Below are 19,663 nucleotides of genomic sequence, written 5' to 3' on the forward strand. Positions count from 1 at the left end.
GAAGTCCCCGAACACTTGGGGGTCTTGGTGGAAAGTGTCCTGTGACTTGAAACCAGTCACCAAGGCCCAGGACACCAGTGACCACACTCTGGTTCCTCTTTAAATTTTAGTTCTTTCCATGTTGCAGCTGAGAAAACACGGGTTTGAAGCACCTTGCCTAGGACCAGCTGCGATTAAATCTCCCCTTAGGTGAGGGTCTGCGGAGTATGGGGATGGGGAACACGCCTTGGGGCTCCACCATCCCCCAGCACAGCCAGGTTAGGGGGAGCTCAAAAGGAGGGGTAGCGGTTGTATTTGGCTCCACAGGGGAAACGGAAGTCAGAGAGGATGACATCTTTGACCAAGATCACCCAGGCGGGGTTAGGGGGACGGGCGATGTTCGCCTTCTCCCTCTTCTCCAGCCCAGGAAAACGGGCGCCGCCCGCCCTGGAGAAAGCAGAGGTTTGGGTGGGGGCGCAGATCCCAGGGGGCTTGGCTAGGGCGCCCTGCAAAGTCCCAGAGCTGAGTTGAGAGGCGAGAGTCCCACGGGTTCCGCGTGCACTTGGTGGCGTGGGGTGTGGCTGGGTGCGCGCGCTCACTTGTCAGAGCGCGCGGCCCCCGGGCGCGGGGGGCGACAGGGGTCGGTGCCTCGGAGAACGCGGGACCCAGTCGCGCTCGGTACCAGCCCCGGCAGAGAGAGGCGAGAGCGCAGAGAGTGGGAGACGAAGGGGCGGGAGGGGGATGCGGGCCAGGGCTCCCAGCTCAGCGCCAGGGGTTGGCGAGGCTGGGGGGCCGGTCTGAGGGCGCGGGGCAGAGGGACTGATCCGGAGAGAAGGCTCAGCCCGCGCCGCTCTCTGCGCCGTCGGGGAGCACTGGGTCGCCCCTCCCGCGGGGTCCCGGCGGGGCGGCGCCAGGCGGCGGTGACGTGCACTGGGGAAGTGCCGCGCGAGCGGCCGGAGCACTGAGTCGCCCCCGGCGCGGCGCCTGGCGGCGAGGCGGGCAGAGGCGCGCGGCGACCGAGCGGCAGCAGGTAGGCATGGCCCGATGCTCCGCGGCTCTGGGATCGGGACTCTCCCAGCCGCCCCGGCGCTGAGTCTGAGTCCGGCCTGGGGGCGACCTGGGGGTCCGCACTTTTTGCCTTTCACCCTTCTGGTTCGGGGGCACGCCGGGCACATACGAGCCCCCCACCTCCGGGGGCCCTCACTGAGGAGCCCAGGGTGCCAGCCGCACCCCTTTGAGCCCTCCGACCTGGGTTGCCCAACCTCGACTTCCCCGGCTCCTTCGGGCGCCCCTCCGTCGAGCGACCCTCGGGGGCTGGGCACCGCCAGGAGGCGGCTCTGTGGGGCGGACGAGCGGGTTCCGGGTATAAATAGCTCATTTCGCTGCGTACGGCCTGGGCGCGCTGGCTATATTTGGTGGAGCTAACGCCTGGCCCGGGTCCCCTTCCCGGGGGGAAACCGGGAGCACATATTCTCCCGGCCCGGGGGGTGGGGTGGGGTGGTGGTGCCCGAGGGCTCACCTCCTTCCTGTTCTCGCTGCCGCCCTGAACACTCACCAAGCGACACTTGCCCTCAGGCACTGGGTTCTGATCGAGACCCTGGGCAGAGAGATGGGGAACCAGCTTCTGGATCAGACTGGATTCCCCGAGCTCACTTCACCCCCGCTCCCAGGCCCTGAGCTCTGGGAAAACCAGGTGGGGCCTCAGGGACCTTGGTTTATTTATCTGAAAAGTGGGTTGAAAACTCACCCACCTGGATGCTGGCCCAGGCCAGTGGCTGGCAGGCCTGTGAATGGGAGGGAAGCAGTGGGGGTCATGGCCTCTGGGCAGGGGCGGGGGGTGCTGCCTGGATTCTGGGTGAGGGGCAGACACAGCCCCTGGGGCCAAAGTGCTTCTCTGTCCCAGAGGCACTAGGTTGTACATCCAGAGGTGCTTGGGACGACAGGATCACTCTGTGTGATGACCATGGCCAGGCTAAGTGGTCCGTGGGACAGCAGATGGCAGCCGGACCCATGGCCTTTATGCAACCCAGGTCAGAGAGGCTTGTCCAAAGTCAAGAGGAGGAGTGGGTGCGTTGAGGGTTGGAGGGTTCTGGGGTCCAGCGCCTCATTCTGAAGGCCCAGGAAGTCTTCAGCCGTCAGATGGGTGCTGGGAGGGACGGGGGCAGATGGAGGAGTGTGTCCTGGAGGATGGACTCAGCCCCTTGACTGATGGACTGAGGCTTGGGCTCAGCTTAAGGAGTTGCTCCCATGGTGGGAGGTCTGCCCCCAAGGGGCTCTGAAGGTGGCAGTGGCAGTGCCCAGACAGGTGTGGCACCTTCCTGCCCAGTCTGTGGTATAGTCAGTGCCTGGGGTGGACATTGGGAGGCCTGATCCCAAGGCAGGCTCTGTAATGACCCCATGTGACCTTGGGCAGGGCCTGATACCCAGAAGGCAACTCAGCTCTCACTCACTACAGCTGGACACCTCTGCTTGAAAGGCAGGAACAAGGGGCAGGCTTTCATGCTCCTCAGGAAACTGACCAGGCAGAGCGTGTGCAGCAGGGTCTGTGGGGTCCCACTCACTGGCTGGTGGTGTCCCCAGGACAAGACTGGCTTGCTCCAGGGCAGGGACCTAGCAGGTGTGCAGGGGGCTAGTACCGCCCCTTAGAGGTGAGGAGCCCAGTAGAGCGACCCCAGGGCCCCCCGCGGCCCTTCTGGGAGGAAGCCAGTGGAGAAGACAGCCACGCAGAGCCATCAGTCCATTGGACGCGACTCCGGATCAGGCGGGATCAGTCCGCGGGCGCGTCGGGCACTGGGCCCAGACGCAGGGGCGGGGAGGGGCGGGAGCGGATAAGGCCTGGGGCTCCTGCCAGCGTCGTCTCGGCGAGCGCAGACCTCCCGGCTTCAGTCTCCATCTGTGCGATGGGCCGTGCGAGGAAGCCGGTCACGGAGACCCAGCGTTCTCAGTCAATGTTTCGAGCGCCGAGCCGCGCCCACTTGGCCCAGCTCCAACGCGGGGACAGTGAAGAGTGCCCCGCCCGGGGGTAACAACGGGGTCCCTTTTGGCGCGAGGGGATGCCCAGTGCAGCTCAGGGGTTCGTTGACCCTGGTGGCCTTAAGTGTTGGCTTTGCGCTCTGGCCAATACGGTAGCGAACAGAGAGGGCGTCTACTCCAGGCAATACGGCGGCGGCTCCTCCCTTGGCGTGGTCACGTCCCCCACGTCCCGCGCGCTGCCTGGCAGCGGGGCTGGGGCGGGGCCGCCCGGAGCATCCTCTCTTCCCACCCCCACCCCCTCCCGGCGCCCCCCAGGGTGGGCCGGATTCCCACCTGCCCAGCCGGAAGCTGAAATATGAAGGAGCATCCATCCTGCTCCCTGGGGTGGGGGTGGGGGGGACGGCCGGGCTTCCACTTCCCCCTCCCCAACCGTTCTGACTTCCTCAGCCAACTCCCCCACCTTCTACTTGCTCCAAAGCCCCCAGGTGGTGGTGGTGGGAACTAGGAACCCAGTTTTGCTGGAAGGGTCCCTTCCTGGCTGGTGGGGCTTGCTGACACAAAGATCACCTTCTGGGCCTTGGTCTTAGGTGACAGTTTAGGGCTGGCTGGGGGGTGCTGCAGGGAGTTGAGTGGGACAAGGTGGCCACGTGGATGGGCAGCCCAGGCAGGGCCAGGCTGGGCAGGGTTGGATCCAGGCCTGAGGGGGGTTAGCTTGGACCTGCTCAGCTACCTTCAGGCCCCTCCCCATTGCCCTCTGAGCTTCCTAGAGGAGGGGGCCCCCCAACAAGGTAAACAAAAAAACATCTCCAGGGCCACTCTCGAATAGCCTTCTTGTCATAACTGGGTGATGGAGGTGGAGAATGACTCAGAGTTAGGGGCTGGCCTGGGCGGCAGTGTCCAGTCTGGTGAATGAGACCATTGTTTCCACCCCACTGGCCCCTACAAGACATGAGCCCACAGGAGAGCTTGCAGGAGCACTGGGCATGTGCATGGTCAGAGAAGGTGGGGTGGAGGGCCCAGGCCAGGCTCAGGAGGCCTGAATCAGACTTCACCCACTGCCCAGCTCCCACCTCCTCAGAAAAAGCCCCAGGCACCTCCCTCCAGTCACAGCTCCAAACGATGAGGGCAGGGCTGAGATGGGTCCTTTCCCCCCTCTTAGAAAGAAGACAGGCACTCTGATCAGAGTGTCCTGAATCCTCTGGTTACCTGTTTGCACAACAGGGGCTGCAGGCAAAAGAAGAAGGGGAGCCCCTCCCTTCTCCTGAGGGTACAGCCACCCCCATGGGCTTCAGGGGCCTTGAGGCCTGAGGAGCCAGGAGCTGGCCTCGCTGGGCTCTCTCCCTGTTGCTCAGGCATGTCTTTCAAGCCTCCTGGTGCCGGAAGAGTCAGGAAGGAATGTAATTGCCCCTTTCTTGCCCCGCCTACCTGGAGCTGGACTCCAAGGGCTAGAGGTTCAGTTAAGTAACTGGCCAGGTTGGAAAGTGCACCGACTAAGCACCTGGGACAGGACACAGGCTCTGGGGCTGGAGGCCCCTTACACTGAATGCCCCTTCCCCGGTTCATGGCCTGCCCTGGAGGCTGACAGGACACAGACCCAGGACACCGAGGTGGGTGAGGGAATTGTCAGTATAGAGGCCTAAGGGGCAGCAAGCCTGTGACTGGAATGGAGTGGCAGAAGGGGCCTGGGAGGTGGTGAGGCCACCAGGACATGGTCAGGGCTGGCTCTGAGGTGGGAGTCTGGGGTCAGGTTGGGAACACGCTGGTATGAGGTTTGCACTAGCTCTTTGGGCAGAGATGTAGGGGTTGGGGTGAGGCTGGGCACTCTCACCACCAAGGACATTCGAAGCTGGTGACTGTAGGCAGAGAAGGGGGCCACAGGAAGAGGGGTGATGCAGAAGTTTGGAGCTTCACCCCAGCTAGGACCCTCACCCAGATAGCCAGTGGGCCCCCGAGGCAGCAGCTGGCCGGGGCCCCTGATGTGGGAGGGCACGAGGGACGGGTCATTCCGAGGGACCTCTGTACTCATGCCTCTTTGGGCCAGGACCTGGGGGCAGCCCCTGGAGCCTCACCTGACCCAAAAGTAGGCACACACACCCACCTGGGAGATCAGCTTTCCGAGGCCTGGAGGGTGGGTTATTTCTGGGCTGGGAACGTGGTTTGCGTGCTTCCCTGTGAAAGTAAATGTCACTGAAAGGACAGCCGGCTGGCATGTGTTAACAGATGTGCTGGTGCCACCTCCCTCTGCGTTGTACTGAGGGTCCCCAACCAGTCCCCGAGGGGGCCGCTCCTCCCATCCTAAGTTTCCCTTGGAGTATCAGCCAACCTGTGCCCCAGCCTGCCTCCTCCATAGGATGGGCTGCACTGATGAAGTCATTTTGCTCTTGGAAATCTTAGCTTCCGCTCCCCCCACCCCCTGGCCCCTGCCATAAATACACAGAGCACTTCTGGGTGAAATCCCTTTGCCCCCAACCTAGAGACCCCTGCTCTCCATCATCTTCCCCTGCTTGCCCACCCTCCCCCACTGCAAATTGAAGTTCACTAGAAATCTCCCTTTGAGAACCATCTGGTGTGGGGGAACAGGGTGGGGGTCATCTCAGTGTGGCTGCAACCTGGGCTGGGGGGTTAGCCAGGAGAAAGCAGTGTCTGAGGAAGAACTTCTGGGGTGCTCAGGGGATGGTGGGAGAGATGACTATACAGGACCTTGATCCAGACGCTCGAAATGGCTCCCTCCTAGTGTGAGCCTTGGCCCTTACAGGTCCTGGGACACGCTGTACCCTCCTGCCTCTGGGCCTTGGCACCTGTTCCTCTGTCGCCTCACCCTCCCCGATGCTCTTTCTCCTCAAGATCCTGGAGGCCTCCAGGGAGGACCCAGCCCTGGCGGGCAGAGAATGGGGCTTCAAAGGTTGTGGTGCCCATGATTCCCCTGGTGGCCCAGGTCTGGCTGGTGGAACCAGGGAGATCTTAGAGGGAGGCCCTGTCTTATAACTGTGGGTTTATAAGTGTCCTAATTGCTCACCCCAGACACACTCTCCTCTTTGGCCTCCACATGATCCATTTGATTTCCTTTACAAAGCTCACAACCCCAAACAAGCTGGGATACTGAGGACAACCAATCCCTCAGTGTCCCTGTGACCACAATCACGACCACTGTCCAGAGTCCTGGGTCAGGATTCCTGTGTTTTCTGCCTTAGTGTCATTGCATCATAGAGCATTCACATTCCTAAGAATATACTTAGTTGTTTTTTGTTTAATATCACTCAGCTGCACGTACCTTAAAGACCCTTTAAACTTAATGCTAACAAGGGGAAGGGCAGAGGTTCAGTGCCCCCACGGCACCCAGTGAGTTTGGGATGACATTTGTCCACTTGTCCCATACCAGGCTCAGGCATGTGGCCATGTGATCCAAGGCAGGGCTCTGGAGAACCTGGAGGTGGGCCACTCTGAAGCTGTGCTCAGACTGTCTGGGCGCAGAGGCCCTTGTCTTTCCTCCAGTCCTGTCCCGGGTTCTGTGTGGCCTCAGATGCAGAGGTGGCCACCCAGGGGGCTGCACCAGGTCAAGGGGCTGTGCCCACATTTGCAGAAGGATGAGGGCTCCCTTGACTGGGATGCCCCCGTGCACCTTTTGGCTGTGTCCCCAGAGGGCTGCATGGCTCTTGGCTTCAGACACACCCTCTGTCCTTCTCACTGAAGTCCAGGTATCTTCTGAGCACCGGGGTCTGAGTGCAGGGAGAGGTGAGGGCTTCCCTTGGTTTCCCCAGTGGTGCCTGTGGCCCTGGCCCAGCTGAGAACCAGCGCAGGCTCTGAAGGTGGACCTCTGGCCCAGTCTGGGGGTGAAGGCAGGGCTGCTGTTCTGCTCCAGTGGGCTGTGTCTGCCTTGTCATCACCATGATAGCCAGCTGGCTCCTGGGGTCCAACCATCAAAGGGTGGTGCTCAGACAGCAGCTCCTGCTTGCAATCATCTACAAAGCCCCTAACCCTGCCCCCGCCCAGACACCCTCTGAATCAAAGCCCAAGATCCCCCTCTACTGCTGGATCACAACCTGGATACCCCTTCCCCACACTGAATCAGAGTCCGGATCCCTCCAGACTACTGAATCAGGGGCCCTGGAGGGTACAGCCCCTGTGGCCAGGGTGCTGGGGGGCAGGCTGGAGGTGGGGGGTTGGGTCTTATTCCCCACATTCCTTTGCTCTGCACATTGAAGCTGTGCTCAGACAGGCCGGGCACAGAGGCCCTTGTCCTCACTCCAGAGTCCTGTCCCAGGTTCTGTTGGAGCCACCGATGCAGGACTGGCCACCTGGAGGGCTGTGCCAGGTCAAGAAGGATCCAAGGAAAAGGGGCAAGGGGTGAAGCCAGGACAGATTACGAAACCCAGGTGGGTGGGCTGATAGGAGGGTGGCGGTGCTGCGTGTGCTGACCCCTGGTCAGGAGGTCCTTGAGCGCCGCGCAGGTGGAGTATTTACACCATGGAATCGGCAGATACTACATATCAGGGCTTCCTCCACCAGGGAGCTGGCTCACTGTGGGTGGGGAGACACGGAGCTTCAGTGGGCAGCGAGTGGCTGGATCCGGAAAGCCCTCCCTTCCCCACGCCTGCAGCGAGGAGGCCTACTCTGTCCTTGGAACAGCTTCTGTCAGGTGAGGCTGATCTCTGGGATTTGGGGATTTCTGGAGCGAGGATCAGGGACGGGTTGGGGATGAAAATGGGTGGGAAGGGGAGGATCTCCAGGTGAAAATCAAGTTCCTGGGCCTCAAATGAACTAAGTTCCTCGGGGTTTAAAAGAGGGAAGTTGACCCCAAGCTTCCGCAGGTTTGGGGCTGACAGTGGGTGTGGCCAGCTTCCACTGGGCAGCCTAGGGGCTGGAAGGGTTTGCTCTGGTGGGCTGGATGGAAGCATGTTCTTCCCTCCGTTCCCTCACCAGAGGAGTAAAACTCCAGCAGCAGGACAGGCACCTTCTCCCTCGGGCTCCCGAGGCAGGTGTTTGCTAACAGGATGGGACAAGTCGGGGCCAGCAGTGACCCCCACCATCCCTGTCTGCTCCCCCACACAGTCCCTGCACAGCACAGCCTTGTGTGTGCCTCCTCCCTAGACTCTCACTTCTGGTGCAATGTGATCAGGGTGGGAAGCACAGGGAAGCCCTGTCCTCCTGGGACTGGGAGAGCAAGGCTGGCCACATCTAGACTGAGGTCTCGAGGGACAGCACCCTAGACCGAGCCCCAGGTCCCCATAAGGCCTGGCTTCACTGCCCGAGGCGCTGGTGGCTAGAACCACGCGGCTTCCCGACACAAGGTCAGGAGGGAAGCCAGAGCACGGCTGACTTCCCCATTGGGGTCTGCCCTCCTCAGGAGGTAACCTGAGACCTGGCTGAGCCCAAAAAAGACACTGCCCTTTAGAGCCAGTTGTGTGGGAGCAGGCCAGGCCTGCGCGGGGGAGGGAGGAGGAGCCGCAGCCCTGGTCACCCCACACCCTGCTGCCCTGCACCCAGCACAGGTGAGGGGCAGAGGCAGCGCTCTCAGGTAACATCAGGCGGCTGGCCTGGCCCAGAGCAGAGCTGCTGGGGGCTAGGGCCTGAAGGGATGGGCGGCCTGTCCGGGTGCCCGCCTTCAGCTACATCTCTGTCCCCACGCTGCTGGGCTGCAGCTGAGTGACTGACAACTGAGTCAGCCTGGCTTCCTCTTTCTCAGGGACGTGGAATCAGCCCTCCTGGCCATGGGAGGGGCAGTGATCGACGAGGGCCCGACCGGCATCAAGGCCCCGGATGGGGGCTGGGGCTGGGCCATCCTTTGGGGCTGTTTCGTCATCACGGGCTTCTCCTACGCCTTCCCCAAGGCAGTCAGCGTCTTCTTCAAGGAACTCATGAGGGAGTTTGGGATAGGCTACAGTGACACGGCTTGGATCTCCTCCATCCTGCTGGCCATGCTCTACGGCACAGGTAAGCAGGGGCTGTCGTGCCAGGTGACCACCTCTGGGAGTTCACCAAGTTCACTTCTGGGCAAAAAGGCCTGGGGGATGGGGGTTGGGGGCTGGGTGGTGCATCCAAGCGTCCGCAGCCCTGGTCCCCAGAGGCAGCAGGTGGGAAGCCCTTGAGGGTGCCATGGTCTCCCGAGGGCAGGTCGGCAAGGCCAAACTGTCTGAGACCCTGTCCAGAGGGCTGTATCTGCACAGCTGTGCTGGACCCCAGAGCCGTCCTCGCTGCCTGCACAGACCAGTCAGGAGAGATGCCCCCAGTGGGGACCATTCCTTGTGAGCCATGCTTTACTTAGGAAGACACGTGAATGTGGTGTCCCTGTCTCCTGGGCCGGGCTGAAGGGGCATCGGGGAAGGGCAGGTCTCCCTGGGCATGGACAGCCTCGGTCCCGCACCTTAGCTGACATCCCTCACCCTCCAGGCCCACTCTGCAGCGTGTGTGTGAATCGCTTTGGCTGCCGGCCAGTCATGCTTGCAGGCGGCCTCTTGGCATCCCTGGGCATGGTGTCTGCGTCCTTCTGTGGAAGCATCATCCAGCTCTACCTCACCACAGGGGTCCTTACTGGTGAGTGAGGCCCCACCAGGAGTGGAGTGGCCGGGTGGCAGTGGTTGCTGTTGACAGAAGAGATAGGGCCTCCTGGGGGAGGCCAGCTGTGGGGTGTCCCTGCCAGGCGCCCGTCTGCCCCCTTGTTCCCCTTCTCTCCTGGACACGTGGGCTGGTGACGGGGGCTCTGAACACACACTGAGTCCCCTCACTCGGATGCCTAAGGTCCACACATGAATCATTTAGGCGGGTGCCCGAGCCTGGGAGAACCTGGGCCGGGACACCTGCACTCACCTGCCTGCTCCCCTCTAGGCTTGGGTTTGGCGCTCAACTTCCAGCCCTCACTCATCATGCTCAACCGCTACTTCAACAAGCGGCGCCCCATGGCTAACGGGCTGGCGGCAGCAGGCAGCCCAGTGTTCCTGTGCGCCCTGTCCCCGCTGGGGCAGGTGCTGCAGGACCACTACGGCTGGCGGGGCGGCTTCCTCATCCTGGGTGGCCTGCTGCTCAACTGCTGCGTGTGTGCTGCGCTCATGCGGCCCCTGGAGGCACCCCGGCAGAGCTTGGGTTCAGGGCCTGCACCCCAGCGGCCGCCTCGGCGGCTATTGGACCTGAGCGTCTTCAGGGACCGTGGCTTCGTCATCTACGCCCTGGCTGCCTCCATCATGGTGCTGGGGCTCTTTGTACCACCCGTGTTTGTGGTTAGCTACGCCAAGGACCTGGGGGTGCCCGACACCAAGGCGGCCTTCCTGCTCACCATCCTGGGCTTCATCGACATCTTTGCGAGGCCCACCGCTGGCTTCATCACGGGGCTCAAGAAGGTGCGGCCCTACTCTGTCTACCTCTTCAGCTTCGCCATGTTCTTCAACGGCTTCACCGACCTCACAGGGTCCACGGCCAGTGACTATGGTGGGTTGGTGGTCTTCTGCATCTTCTTCGGCATCTCCTATGGCATGGTGGGGGCCCTGCAGTTTGAGGTGCTCATGGCCATCGTGGGCACCCAGAAGTTCTCCAGTGCCATTGGCCTCGTGCTGCTGCTGGAGGCCATAGCGGTGCTCATTGGGCCACCGTCTGGAGGTGAGTGCTGGCGGGGGGCAGGGTGGGGCGTGAGCGGCCTCCCCTCCCTGGGCCTAGCTAGGCCCTTGGGCAGTTTCCACACCTACTCTTCCTGGGGAGCGGACTCACTGTGGGGAGCTCCTAGCTGGAAAGGCCTCCACCACTGCTCCCAGCCTTGTCTAGCCAGGTTACCATGTACCTCTGCACATGGGCAGCTGACCTCAGTGGGGGAACACAGCCTCTTATACATCCCAGGACCCACTTGGTTTCATTATGGGAAGTCCATGGGCCTGAGCCGTGGCGATGGCTCCAGGGTGGAGTCCTGGTCCTCCTTTCTGACTGTCCCCACACCCTGGGGACACTCAGAGCTGAGGCCAGGGTCGGCTTTTGTTACACTGGACTTCTATTTTTTTATAGCTGAGAAGATAATGGTGGGGACGTGGGAGCAGTGTGGCCAAGGCTCTGCCAAGCCTCTGCACCTGGGTTTGGGTCTCTCCAGCCAACCCTGTAGGCCCTCTACCTCTCACCTGGCCTTGGGCCTTTCGCTCTTCCTGCCTGGGGTTGGGGGGCGGAGTTCTGGTGTGAGGAGGTGCCTGAACTGGGGTCCCAGGGTCCTTCTGGGGTCCATATGGTTCCTGTGAGGGCCACTGCGGCAACAGGTAGCAGGGTCAGACCCCTCAGGAGGCCCTGGATGGGGCCCCCACTCAAGGCTTGGCGTAGCTCTAAACCACTCTGTCAGATCCACTCTGTTTTAGCCTCTGGGTCTGCGCTACCTGGGGCAGGGCTGTGGGGTGGTGGGCAGTGAGGGTGGCTGCCTTCAGGGTCCCAGGCTGTCCTGGTGACTGGGACTGGGGGTGGGGTTTCGGTGGAAGCTTCAGCCCTGGGCTGACCCTGTCTCCCTGCACTGCAGGCAAGCTCCTGGACGCGACGCACGTCTACCAGTATGTGTTTATCCTGGCGGGGGCCGAGGTGCTGGCCTCCTCCCTCGTGCTGGTGCTGGGTAACTTCTTCTGCATTAGGAAGAGGCCCGAGACGGCCACGGAGGAGGAGTGCCACAAGCCCCCGGAGGATGTGAAGGTGGACTCCCGGGAGGTGGAGCAGTTCCTGAAGACGGAGCCTGAGAAGAACGGGGAGGTGGTTCACACCCCGGAAACGAGCGTCTGAGCCCGGGGAGGACGGCAGGGGTGCAGGGAACCGGACAGAGACCATCAACGCTCGTATTTATTTCACAAACAGGACCAGCTTGGGCGGGGCCTTCGGCTCCGCGCCGGCTGCCTGGGCAGTGCATCATCACCCGATCAGTGTTTTTCAGGGGAGGTGGCGGGGTGGGAACGTGTCATTCCGAGGCGGATCTGCGGTGAAGCCAAGCCGCGAAGTTATGAGCCGTCTGCACCAGGGACCCCACCTGCTGACCCCAGGGAGCCCAGTGCCCACCGCTGGGCTCAAGGACCCAGAGACCCACACTTTGGAGACAACATGACTTTAATCAGGGGGCAGGGCCGGGGACAGCTATGGAGTGGGCACTCCCACAACAGGCCTCCCCATGTGCCCGTGAGTGCCCTGTCCTACCGGGTCTCCTGTGTGCCCCAGCCCACCCCTCTTTTGAGCGTTTTAGTGGACAAATCTCCCTCCTTCACCTCTGAAAGGTTTGAGATATACCTGCTCTTACTTAGGGACAGTGGTCTAACCGTTGACCCCAGATCTCTTTCTCAAAAGACAGCCTGCTTATTTTTACAAAGTGGTTTTGGTTCTCGTCAGCCACGTCAGCCTTCTAAGTACTGCTCGTTCTGGACCCTCTCCTGTTGAACCTCAAACGGCTCAGCGTGTTCACACAGCACCCTGGTGGTCGGCAGGGAAGGGGCCACGCTGCAGGGATGTGGACACTTAGGCTGGAATGTACATGTGGTTTCTGTTCACTGGTGTGTGTTTGAAGAAAATGATCTGCCTGCTTTTGTTTATTCACCCCTTCGTTAGCCAACAGTCATCCCACGTGTTCAGCGCCCAGGGTTGATATTTGGTCCCTGTCCTCTTGGAACAGCCCTACTCAACCTTGCCCTGGGTACCTCACACCCACCTGCCCTCGTGGCCAGTGGCGGCCTGTGTGGCTGGGAGCCCGGTCAGAGGCCGCTGGGGCCGCCTCAGTAGGTGGTGCGTCGAGGGCGCTGGGGACGGCAGCGGGCACCTTGGCGGGCCGCGTGCAGCCGAAGAGATGCCACATCCCTGCTCCTCTGAAACGAAAAGCAAGCAAGAGCTCACATCCTGGGCCCCCCTCCCCAAGAGGTGTTGCCCTAAGGGGGCTGCTGGCTCCCTCCTCCATCTGCCCTTTGAGCTCTGTGAGGGAGACAGGCACCTGCCTGCAGCACCCTGCCCCATCTCATCCTTTCTGTCCTTCCCCTCTGCCAGGGGCCTGGGCTGTGGGCAGCGCTAGCAGTTGCAGGGGTCAGGTGGTTGCCCTGCATCCACTGACCTCACCCTGTTCAAGGTGGGCCAGGCAGGGGCCACCCTCTGGGAAAGCTGAGCCACGAGCACCCAACTTGTCAGCCCCACCTGTGGCCTCTGAACTGGAGAGGGGCAGGGAAAAGGGCACGAGTGGGCGGCCTGCTTGTGCCCCTCCCCCAACACCCTCCCAGCTCTCATCATGACGCCCCCTTCTCTCCTGGCAAGAGCTTGGCCTGGCTGTCGCCAGTTATTCAGTTTTCTTGCGTCTCTTGGAACCAGCTGTGGGGGTGACCAGGGCCCCTGTATTCCACACCACCCCCCTCCACTCTCACCTGAAGCTGCCTCACTCGTCCCCACTCCCTACTGGGACCTTCTACAGCCACACTAGGTATACCGTTCAGTGACTGAGATGGTGCGGGAGTCCCTCCCCTGGGGGTGGGGCCCATGGCTGGTCTGGGGCTGGATCCATGCACCCCAGGGTGCACCTGAGGCCCCCTGCTCCCACATCAGCTGGTTAAAGCATGCAGGGGCTCTGCCCAGATTGGAGACTGACCTGCAGTCTAACCCTAACCCTGGGGAGAGGGTAACCAGATGGTTTGGTCTGCCTGGTTTTCTGGTTCCAGACATTTCCAGCTGTGCCCAAGACACAGAGGAAGAAAATTTCCTGTCCTCAGGAAGCAGTGGCTGCCAAGGGCCAATGGCCCTAAAAGCAGTTAGGAGAGTGGTCAGTGCTCTGGAATGGACAGGGCTCTCCCTAGTCCTCCAGACGTCCCACCAGAGAAGGCTCACACCCAGCTTCACATCAAGACACAGATGCCTGTGCTAAGCCCACTCTCAGAGGCCCTTAGCAGCTCCTTGGAGGACACATACACACCAGCCTAAATCACCGTATACATGTGCAGGCCACACTGGGAGAGCCTAGCAGGAAGGCAGACCCCGCTGTCAGTGGCTGCCCAAGTGTTCTGCCAATGGCAGTCTGGGAGGCAGCTGCCTAGACCTGCAGGGCCCCCTCATGGTTCCCCAAAGGACACTCCCCTGTAACCCTAAATAACCTTGCAAACAGTGGTGCCAAGGAGTGTGCTGCTTTCATAGCTCTCAGCCGACAGGGGTGGGCATGGTCCCCTCCTCCAACACAGGGACTTCTGGGAGGAGCTCCAAGCACCCCATTCAGAGGTGACAGGGCCTGGGGCAGGTGGGAGGTGGAGGTTTGGACCCAGAGCTTGCTCTCCCGAGCATGGAGCCTGCCAGGCAGTTCAGGCGGTAGAGTTCTCCATGTTGGGAAGACAGAGGTGGTGAAGGGGCTGGGGAGCAGGGCAGGCAGGCTGAGTGAAAGGGGCCAGGGTCCCTGTTCTGCCTGTGACCTCCCTCCTGGCAGGAGAACGAGACGCGGGTACAGGGTTCACCTCATCATCATTTCAGCTGAGTCCAAGCGTCAGCAGGCTGAGGGGAGGAGGGGGAACCCATAAAGAGCTCAGGCTCTTTCACATCCTCAGGGACCATCTGGCACAAGCCTGGCACACTTGGCTTGTGAGCAGTAAACACTAACCAGTGGCAGGTGGGAGACCCACCTGCCCCACCTGTATTCCATGCATGCAGGTGCCATCACCAAGAATTTCCCTGTAGTACATGCGAGGCTGGCACACTCAGCTCCAGGACAAGTGGGTGTGGACCAGAAGGTGCTTAGTTACCACACATTTATGGGAACACATCTGTGGTCCCAGTTCAGTAGGGAGGGACTTTCCTGCAGGGCCACACCTTCTCACTCGGCTCAGTCTGGAGCTCCCAGGGGTAGGGGCGTCTTGAGCTCCAACAACTCCAGGGGCAGAGGGAAGCGGAGGCCATGAGCCCAACAGTTGGAAAGACGATGCCCCCTCCCAACACTGCCTGACTAGAAGGGACAGCACCTGGGGCATGAGGATGCAGGCTGGTGCTCACACTGGGGTGGCGACTGCCAGGTCCAAGCCCCTGGGTCCCAGCAGGGGCCCCCCTGGGAGCCCCTTCATGGGTACCATGAGCACCCCCACGGGCAGTAGCAACACAGCTACGGGCCAACTACCATGCTCTTCACTCCCCGGAGAACACAAGGTGAGTGGCAGCACCTCCTTCCCACAGAGGTGGTTAAAGCAGGGGACTGGTGTGTGCGCACGGCCTACATCGGCAGCAGCTCAGCCACATCCCTGCCACGCCTCAGAGGCTCATCCCACCTGCTCCCGATCAGCTTACAAAAGTACACCAACAGGCTTCCAAAGGACAGACATGAATGCCCAGTCTCAGAAAATTAGTTTCACAAAGTTAATCTACACAAATCAAAACTCCAAACTGATGAAATAAAGACCACATGGCAGGGGCAGGGAAGAAAGGCAGAAGTCGTCATGAATTTATTATTTACATGGTGGTTAAGGACACAAATACAGTGGTCATACAAAAGCGCAGTTCAGAGACTGGCCACTGATACACAGGTTGATACAGACATTCCAACTATGTTTCCTGCAAGTCAGGATGGGGAGTTAAATATGGGGGGACGGGGGCGGGGACACAACTGTCCACAACCACACTGCTGAGGACTCAGGGTTGGAGTCCACTTCTAAAATGCCATCTGGCAATCCAGGTGAAAACCTGGATGCAGAACATCAGGGCCGCAGCTGCTAACAGCTCTCCAGGAGGGGGAGGTCCACCTCTGAGGAAGCCACTGGGACACGATGAAAGCCCCCAACTCACTCCAACCAACCCAAGTTCCCCCTATGCTCCCAGAAACACAGTCCCACCTGGCCAAGTGTCCACACCCCGAAACACTTACAGAGTAGCCAGCTCAGGATTCAGAAAGAAGCAACCAGCTGCATTCTGTGCCATCAACACAGCAGTCAGGGCATCCTAGGACCAGTGTCCCTGTGCTGGGACTTTGGGGGCAGGAAGGGAAAACACAGACATGGACACCTTTCAGGTCCCTAGCTTCCTACCAGTGCCTGTTTCTAAACAGAACACACTGCAGGGCAATGATGGGAAGAAATGTGAAAGTACCTATGAACACATATATTGCACCTCATTTCCAGAGACGGAGGCTCCTGTCTACTGGCCGCCACTACCACCTGGTGCCTCTGTTACTGCTACTGCAAAGCGAGGAGAGTGTCTCAGGAACCCACCTGGAGCCCGGCTGCCCCGGAGGGTCTTTCTGGGGAGACTTGGCCCTGCTCTGCTTCTTGGACTCTGTGGGGTCACTACATCCCAGGGAAGGTCACAAAAGCATGTTATCTTTCACTCTCCTGGACATCAGGTCGTCAGAGTCACCTGTTTCTTGGCACTTCAGAGTGGATTCCCTTAGGCCTGCTGGCCTTTCTGGGCAATGCTGGCACACAGGGCGGACACCACGGCCCTTGGTTTTGAGCAGAGATGTTAACACAGACTGGGGGCCAACTTGCACTGGTAGTATTGACAGCCTATTTAGAAAATCTCCCAAGTTCAAAAGCACTGAGGCAACCACCACCAACATAACCAAATATGACTCCACGGAGGGGCCCAAGTCTCTGTTTGAAATCCTCTCCTGAGAGGTCGGCAACACGACGCGAAGCCATGGCTTCTGCAGTCTTCAGGCTCAGCTTCCTTCTTGTTGCGTCTGGGAAGGTCAGATCCATGGGCTGCTCTGTCGGGAAGCACCCGGTGTGCCTGGGCGTGTGGCCAGCGCTTTCTAACTGCCCTGATGATTCAAGAATCCCAGCGGGTCTGCAGTGAGCGGGCATTTCAGTTTATAGTGGGGAAGGGAGCGTGACAGCCAAAACTAGATTAATGAAGTCACGAGACACACGGCACACGGACACACACGTTACTTACACACGCGTATATACGTGATAGAACTTCTGATGAGAAAATCCCTTCTCCACAGTGGACCACATAACAAACCACGAGACGCAGACCACAGAAACCCACGTGTGCTCTGCTCCCTGCCTCACTCCTACACAAACTCCACACCAGGACCTGCTTCAGAATTCTTTAAGTCAGCATCTTTAAGACCGCAAAAACAGACATGAAAGAAACAATAAAAAGACAGATTTCTTTACACAGATTTAAGCCAATAATTTTTAGCAAAATGATACAAAACTGTCTTAACCAAGTAGAAGATCGGTAGTTACAGTAGACTCGGCAGGGACACGGGTGCGCCACCACGGAGGGGACTGAAAGGCTCTTGGATGGGAGTTTGATTCTCTCTGCAACCGTCTCACTGCTTTCTTCCCAGCCCCGCTAGAACCGAGTTCATGGGGGCTCAGTGCAGCCCCTGGCGATGGCAGCGCTTGGAGTCTGTCCGGTTGGGTTTGTGTTTTGTTTCCCCCATGGGCGTCGCTGGGTGGGTGGCCTGGAGAGCTCCCGGTGTTAACATTTCGGTTCTAGACCGGGGGCGTGTCACTAGTAACAGAGTAGATCAGCCATGCATTGTCTGCCCTCAGCAAAAAGGAGAGTTCTCATCGGTGCACGACAGACTGCAGACCACTGGACGCCACCCGACCGGGAATCTGTCGGAGCCAAAGCACAGGAGAAGGTCAGCGTGAGGCCAGAGGAGAGGAGGTGGTCAGGCTTGAGTACAAAACACCAGTGACAGCGCCCTGGGAGGAGGAAGGGACAGATGGCGCCTCGCCCCTTTGGACATGTGCCACCCAGCCGCTCTGGAAGGTCCCTCGAGGCCAGGACACGTGCAGCAGAAAGAGTGACAGGAAGACGGGGAAGGAAGAAGAGCCATGCAGGCAAGGAGGCCGTGGGGCCGCGAGCTCATGATCAGTCAGACCGGACGGAGTCCAAGCGGGCAAGAGATGCCCAGGGCCCCCTTCCTAGAAAGTAGCCTGGTGTTCCAAAATAGAGGACCAGGCCCCGAGTGGGCACTGGGACTCCACTTGGGGCAAGACGTGAAAAGCACTTCCCATCAAGATGTCCCCCAAGAGTGCAGTCACGTTACAACTACAGCCGGTCTGCCCCGCGGTGCCGAGTGGACAGAAGCTGCAAGCCCTGAGCTGGGAGGAGCCACAAGAGTTGCCATCGAGAGGGGAGCTGGGCTTGGAGGCCCAGCCATGCACCAATGGCAGGGAGCAGGCGGCTGTGGCTGATGGGTTAATACAGACGAGTGTAGACAAGATGCTGGGCAGAGACCAAGTTCGAAAAGAAAAGCAAACGCGGAGGACAGAAATCAATGCTAAAGGAAGAGAGATGACAAAGCCAGGACAGCAGAGACCATCAGGAGTGTCTCACGCAGCAAGAGCGCAAGAGTCCCCACCAAGCGCGGCCCCCATAGCCAGCACAATACAATACACGTCCGGCGACCAACCTGGGACCACAAGGCCCTGAGCCTTCTGGGGCCACTGGAGCCGAGACTGGGCTCCTGTTCCCCATGCTGGCTCCTGACTAGAGACCATAGCGAGGGCCGAAGGCCAATGGACAGGATTCTGGGGTCACCCTAGACTGGACAGCCCACCACAGCTGCTTTGGAATCCATGTAAGGAGAGGACCTGGGCCGGGGCCTGGCTCTACCTGGGGCACCTGGCATGCAAGCCCGACCCCCTGCGTGCTCCCTCAGGCCGGTGAGTGGGCGGCAGCTCCCACCCGGCCCGGCGCCTGCCGAGGAGCCCCGCCGTGAGCACACTCACCCAGTGCTGCCTTCCGACGGGGAGACGTGCAGCTACTTGCCGTGATGTTCAAAAGGAATGCTATTCTGAGGTGGGGGGAAAAGACAGCTGTTGGTAAGGGTTCCACTGGCTGGACCAGCACGTAAGGCCCTCCTGTTTCCACAAGTGCTGCCTTGCCTCAACCAGGTCCAGGACTCCTGGCTGGGGCTGCTCAAGGGGATCCCGGGACCACACAAGGAACTGGGTCCCACCTTTCCAGAGTGGCCCCCTGGACACGTGGCCGCTGCTCCTTGAGGATGGATCCATCAGGGAGGCCAATGAGGGAGATCCTTCCCAACTCCTCAAGCAGTAAGAGAACTGGATGCCCAGACAGCAGCCCCTCCAGAGCATCTTGGCATCAGGAGCTCCTGAGGCTTGTGCTCGGGAGGTGGAGAGGACGCCACCTCCCCGTGACACAAGGACTGGACGTATTTTCTCACTGACACAAGGAGAAGGACAGGGCTGTGGACCTTACTTGGAGAGCTGGAATTAAAACGAGTCAGCCCACCCGAAGAAAAAACTGGCACCACAGGTCAGTATTATGTTCTATTAACAGCACTGGATGAAGAAGACACTTCTCACAAAGAGAAACATCACACACAGGTTCAGCCACCAGAAGCCTTTCAGTCTTCATGACATTCCAGAAACAGAGGCCAGATTTGCAGGCTGGGGTCGGGGGTGTGGGGACTGTAGTCCCTGGAGAAGGACAAGGGGTGAGGAGTGGTGGCCAGGACAAGGGACAGGTGTATCACGTCCTCCCACCCCCAGATGGGGAGGGTCAGCAGGGCCATCCCCCAAGCAGGCGGGTGGCTCCAGGCACGTGTATGCTGATGATGTGCTACCTCCTTGGCCTGGATACACCGGCACAGGACGCAACCTCTCCTCGAGGAAGAGGAAGCTGGTAAGAAGAGGCTGGGGTCTGTGCACACGTGGTACTGCCCCCTGGATCAATGTGTCACTGGCCCTATTCCTGCTTGCATCTGTTGGCGGGGGTAGCGGGGTGGGGTGTGTGAATGGAGGCCACAAAGTCATAAAAGCTGGAGCAACTCTGATCACACCCTTGG

General features: G+C 60.2%; 2 protein-coding genes across 6 annotated transcripts in view; one reads left to right on the plus strand and one right to left on the minus strand.

Moving 5' to 3' along the window:
- The first annotated feature begins 917 nt into the window (after positions 1-917).
- On the plus strand, positions 918-12,455 carry SLC16A3 (solute carrier family 16 member 3). 3 transcript variants are annotated; one of them, XM_020907311.2, is made up of 6 exons: positions 927-1,009; positions 7,459-7,588; positions 8,636-8,883; positions 9,340-9,483; positions 9,775-10,539; positions 11,429-12,455. In XM_020907311.2, the coding sequence occupies exons 3-6, from the start codon at positions 8,661-8,663 to the stop codon at positions 11,680-11,682; spliced, it is 1,386 nt and encodes a 461-aa protein (XP_020762970.1). In that variant the 5' UTR covers positions 927-1,009; positions 7,459-7,588; positions 8,636-8,660; the 3' UTR covers positions 11,683-12,455. The 3 variants fall into 3 exon arrangements, with proteins under 3 accessions (XP_070335851.1, XP_020762970.1, XP_020762968.1); XM_020907309.2 differs by lacking the exon at positions 927-1,009 and adding an exon at positions 1,022-4,559; XM_070479750.1 differs by lacking the exon at positions 7,459-7,588 and having other exon boundaries at positions 918-1,009.
- CSNK1D (casein kinase 1 delta) overlaps positions 11,722-19,663 on the minus strand; it is a 36,034-nt gene continuing 28,092 nt past the window's right edge. The window contains exons 9-10 of one of the 3 annotated variants that reach the window (XM_020907317.2): positions 12,593-12,746; positions 11,722-11,870 (exon numbers count right to left, since the gene is read on the minus strand). In XM_020907317.2, coding sequence (XP_020762976.1) covers positions 12,657-12,746 — 90 coding nt within the window. In that variant the 3' untranslated portion in view covers positions 11,722-11,870; positions 12,593-12,656. Of the gene's footprint in view, positions 11,871-12,592; positions 12,747-15,311; positions 17,460-18,581; positions 18,647-19,663 lie in introns of those variants that run through there. The other 2 variants (XM_020907319.2, XM_020907318.2) reach the window with 2 other exon arrangements.

Source organism: Odocoileus virginianus, chromosome 17 (genome assembly GCF_023699985.2).
Source record: "Odocoileus virginianus isolate 20LAN1187 ecotype Illinois chromosome 17, Ovbor_1.2, whole genome shotgun sequence".
In the NCBI taxonomy this organism is placed as follows: domain Eukaryota; kingdom Metazoa; phylum Chordata; class Mammalia; order Artiodactyla; family Cervidae; genus Odocoileus; species Odocoileus virginianus.